General features: G+C 42.0%; 1 protein-coding gene and 2 non-coding genes across 3 annotated transcripts in view; 1 reads left to right on the top strand and 2 right to left on the bottom strand.

Moving 5' to 3' along the window:
* Window positions 1-772: 772 nt before the first annotated feature.
* Window positions 773-845, bottom strand: Trnav-cac (transfer RNA valine (anticodon CAC)). The gene has a single exon. It is a non-coding gene; the product is annotated as a tRNA-Val (tRNA).
* A 603-nt stretch (window positions 846-1,448) lies between these two features.
* On the top strand, window positions 1,449-1,522 carry Trnan-guu (transfer RNA asparagine (anticodon GUU)). Its single transcript has one exon. It is a non-coding gene; the product is annotated as a tRNA-Asn (tRNA).
* Window positions 1,523-3,814: 2,292 nt separating this feature from the next.
* The window catches only part of LOC137979288 (uncharacterized), a 1,324-nt gene continuing 138 nt past the window's right edge, over window positions 3,815-5,000 (bottom strand). Inside the window, exon 1 of the mRNA XM_068826524.1 lies at window positions 3,815-5,000. This exon is cut by the window's right edge and continues 138 nt beyond it. Within this exon, the coding sequence (XP_068682625.1) occupies window positions 4,514-5,000 (487 nt within the window). The 3' untranslated portion in view covers window positions 3,815-4,513.

Raw genomic sequence — 5,000 nt, 5'->3', positions numbered from 1 at the left:
CTACCCGGTCACAAGCCTCTGAGGAAAGCCGAAGAGGTGAATTTTAAGGCAAAGTTTTCGTTCGCCACGAGTCTTTCGGCCGCCGAAACACACGTATTTGGAGTGAAATTTATTGGGCTTTATGGAACTGTTGTTTTTATTGCGATTCGGGACTTTTCCTGTTGAGGAGAAAACGATTTGTGGAGTGAGGTCTGGCCAGCGATGGACGGAGTCACCGGCCTTCCCATTATTTCAGCAACGGCCTTCCGGATGACTTCACTAAACGGCGTCAGAATGGCTCGAAACTCGCCAAAAGAGACAAGTTGGTCACACATTTGAGGTAGGAAAACTTTATTTCAAATGAGATAGTGATTTACACAATTTTTTTACGATCGGTGATTTTCCCACACAATTCTCTATATACACAAACTGTCGCATACACCACGTATTTTCAGCTTGGGGCGCCTGTGACTTCACAACATATGATCACTGGTCTTTGGAGATTGCGGGACTGCAGGTTGTTGGGCTGGAATAAACATGGTGTAGCAGTCTTTAAAATGAGAAACCTGGAGTTGTGGTCGTTTAGCTTCAGCTATTCTCGGTTTTCACATGACGTCACGACCGCCATGTTGGTGCCCTAAACAAAGAAAAGGCGGCCATGTTGGTGCCCCGAGCAAATCCTCCGGGAATTGAAATCTATTGTTATGCAAACGCTTCCTTTTGTTTTCGTTGAAAAACATGGCTGTTGATCACGTGAGTGAAAACCAGCAATAGGCTCCTTAAAAATGCATTTTGTTTTCGGCAGGACTTGAACCTGCGACCTTCCGCGTGTGGGGCGGACGTGATAACCACTACACTACGAAAACAAGCACGACTATGCGAGCGGTTAAACATTTGCGGGCTGTGAAGGAGTATGAAATTAAAAAGGATCACTGTGCTCTCAAGTGATCCAAATTTCACAACTGCACTCTTCTGATGTAAGGCTTTTCTTTTAAGAATGAGGAACTTCAAGCATTGCAAAAAGGGTATTTAAAATCAGGCTTGCTTTTAAAGTTTCTTTGTCTTTGGTGTGTGTGAAACTCGAAGATTCTTGCGGAATAGAGTTGTCACCGTGAAATGGAACATTATAATACTGGAGTGTAAGTGCACGGAATAAATGCTCTCAAAGGGTTACCACTAGTGCAACAAAATCAAAGGAACGTTAAAAATTTCTTCAAAGACGTTGTGGGCTGGTTGTTTTGTCGACAGCTGTTGGAAATAACGAAGCAAGTGAGGCATGAGTAGAAGGAAATCAAAGGATCGTTAACAACACGTTCTGGACTGGTTGTTCTTTTTCTCGGCACTGCTACTTTCGTGTCTGAAAAGGACAAGAAAAAATGGCCGCAGGAATTTAGGAGGCTCATCGCATAGTCGTGGTCAAGATTGAGTGGAAATTTATCCAATCATGTCCTCGGCCAAGCGGCAGACCTGTCTCTGTGGCGCAATCGGTTAGCGTGTTCGGCTGTTAACCGAAAGGTTGGTGGTTGAAGCCCACCCAGGGACGCTTACTTTTGATTGGCATAGGCCAGCTGTAGGCAAACAAGTCAAGGTTGGCCATGACTAAGGGGCCAATCGGAAGATCACTTCGTCACCTTCGTCAAAGCGAGTCTATGTGTGAGGTCTTTGCCTTGAAAGCGATTTTCATTCATCTGTACAGTTGATTACGGGCGTTTTTCGGGTCAACATAAACAGCTTTAAAAAATGGAGGATTCCAAGTTTCCTGAAAAAATCAGCAGGTGGAGGTCATTCCTCCGTGAGGCTCCTTTTCTGTCAGTTGCCATGAATGTCCCAGTGATTTCACAGTCACCAGGTGAACAGGAGTTCCCATCGTTGAACCAATAGAGACCTTGTTTAGAAGTTTACAGCGGATAAACTGCTCTTCATTCCAAGGAAAGACTCGCAGACATGACATGATTAAACTTGGTAACAATACAACAGGCTGCCTGTGAAAACTCCGGGTGTCGATTTCGGTACCTCCCGCATACGAAGTGGGCGCTATATTCCCCGTTTCCCGGAACCACGCTTGTTAAGTGATAATTATGCGATTTGCACTTAAATGTTCGCCACCGCGATGCCTTGAGCTTCTTATTTGCATCGTCTGTTTTTGCCTCGACACCTTGTCGTCCGTGATCAGATATATCATTGAAGAGAGCATCAGGTCGGAAGAAAGCTTAGGATTAGGCACAACTAAAAGTGACACGAGCGACCAGCTATGGAAATGTCACAAGACCACTTGTCAACGTTAAATCTTATGAGTAAGAGAGTTTAATGTCATCCAGCTCTGTGATTTAGAAGACAACTCGACCAAGGTGCGAGCATTTTAAGACAAGGCATTTTACTTCTGCCGCCATATTGACGATTTCTAGTTAAAGTAATTTTCATTGTTATCATACACGAACAGCCATGCAGTCAAAAGGCACTTTTCGTGCTGGCATATACAACCAGATTTTCGAGACCTGCATATACGTGCATTTTAGCGCATGTACGCGCATTTTAGCACCAGTATATATGGGCCCTTTTAGGAAGCGTATGTTTGGCCATTTAAACCGCGCATATACGCGATCTTAATGGTCGTATACATGGGCTCAAAGCCCATACGTATCGTATTTAAAAAAGCATACGCGGCAGAAAAACCCGCGTATACCCTGTCGTAATTTTGAAACGAATGGGCAACCATAGTTATCGAGATTCCTATACAAATCCTTATAATTGTTTACCTTTCGACTCTGGGCCACCTGTGGTCACAGTAATGTTAGCTAGTTTCCATTCCTCCTCTTCTATGAGCGGCCATTTCAGGAACGTTTTCTTGAGTCCTTCGGATATTTCCGTACTCTTAGTTGTGTTTCTGTTTTATATGCTCAGATTGGACAATTTCTTTATGATTTTGAGTTACAATGGTTGTTTTGGTCTTGGTACACTTTTAAAAGGCAAATAGGAAAAATTCCAAAATTTTTGTTCATTTCACCTTTAGGAGAACGCGGCAGATTCAGAGGTAGGGAGTTCAAGATCAAATGTTGCCCGGCCTGCTGAGTATACAGAAAGGTCTTGAGAAATGTGCAATTTCTGTTGGTTGCGTTGTGTAGAGGGAGTAGTATTCTGGGGGGGGGGGGGATAGGATGGAGGTGATGGAGAAGACCAGGGAGGGGTAAGTGAGTAGAAGGGAGGGAAAAATGTCAATTTTTTTTAACCCCCTAAAAAAACCAAGTCCCAGCTTTTTTAACTACACCTCCAAAGAAAGAACAATCTCCTTTTGAGACAGTTGATTAAAAAAAAAAAAACAGTTTAAGAAATTTAAACTGGTTTGAAAAAAAAAATAACTGCTTTGAAAAAAAATCAAATATAAAAAATTTAAACCACAACATGTACGTTCCTTCTCCGACGGAACGGAATAAGGGAAAATTTTCTTACTTTTACGACTTTTAGCAGTCTCCCGCTTGCCGTGTCACGTAAACACGATGCTAAAACAATTTTAACAACCGGCGTTTGAGGTATAAGTTTACCGTCTTTACGATAACGTCGTAAGGTTACCAGTTGTAAGTGGTTCTCTTGCTTTGCAGTTTTGGATGGAGAATATACTTTTCAATGAGTTCAGGGCTGGGCAAATGACTTTAAGAGAGAGTTCCAGAATTTCCACCCCTCCCCCATCCCATTTTCTTTCTGCGCAATTGCAAGAATCTAAAAAATATATATGAACACTCGAGAGAAAATACTTGAGCCACTACAAGCTCACTACAAGACTTGTTTTAATAAAATTACATTTAGTACTACTAGTATAAGAAATACTGAACTGCTGACGTGTGAATGGACAAAATAAGTGATCCACATTATAATATATCAATGCCACAAACTTCTACCAGCAGCAGAGGCAAATACTAATTCCTTATAAAGAAAAGTAAAGAATAGGAATACTTGATAAAAAAGCACATTTGCAAATTTGGCATTTAAACAGCCCAGGCCAAACAGAAATACCTATGCAAAAATAACCAGGAAACATTCTGAGGAAAAATTCGAAAGTCTATATAAAACATGTTTGTCGTTCATTCAAACAATAAAAGTGGGAATACAAAATGATCGGCAATTTGTAAGAAAAGTTAAAAGAAAGTAAAGTAACTTTGGCTCAGTTTGGAACTACTCGTGCTGGTCGGAGTTATCTCTGCTGGAGCCAGCCCTCAGTTAACTCTCAACACCAATGGAAATTTTCCGTGCGTCCGCTGCATCTGTACGATTTATTTGCGAATAGCCAGACGATTTAATTGTTGATTAAAATGAAACGAATACCGTAACGCTCCGGCTAAGCGAAAACGTCGAGCCAGTGTAGTGCCGAACCCATTGGAGAATTTGACCTGCGAGTGGAACTTGAAACAGGCCTAAGACAAAAGGTCGTCACCATGTTACAAAATTTTTATTCATGCATACGGTTTTCAAAATGATAAAATATTTGCCAAAAGTTGTAGTTAAGAGTATTAGTAGATTACAACATTTCAATGTGAAATCTTCAGTACCTTCTTGAGCTTTTTTCAAATTCTTTCACCATATCGCTCAATTTGTGCATAGCTTCGTAAATGCCTTCACCATTCTTTGCGCATGCTTCTTGGACATGCCATGGATTCGCTTTATGCTGCAACAGAGAAAGCTTTTGAGCAAGCTCGTTCGCCTTCAAGGCTCTCGGAAGATCTTGCTTGTTTCCCACAACAACTACCGGAACCCTTTCCATTTCCGGGCTTTCAAGAACACTGAACAGCTCGTTTCTTGCTTCTGATATCCTTTCCAAGTCAGAGCTATCAACAACGAAAATCAAGCCTTGGGTATTCTGAAAGTAGTGCCGCCAAAGTGGCCGGATCTTCTCCTGACCGCCCACATCCCACACTGTAAAAGTGACCCCCTTGCATGGACTTACGGTCTCCACATTGAAACCAATGGTTGGAATGGTGCTAACGGTTTCATTTAACTTCAGTTTGTACAAGATCGTGGTCTTCCCAGCT

Source organism: Montipora foliosa, chromosome 12 (assembly GCF_036669935.1).
Source record: "Montipora foliosa isolate CH-2021 chromosome 12, ASM3666993v2, whole genome shotgun sequence".
NCBI lineage: Eukaryota > Metazoa > Cnidaria > Anthozoa > Scleractinia > Acroporidae > Montipora > Montipora foliosa.
This window is presented reverse-complemented; position numbering and strand designations above follow the sequence as displayed.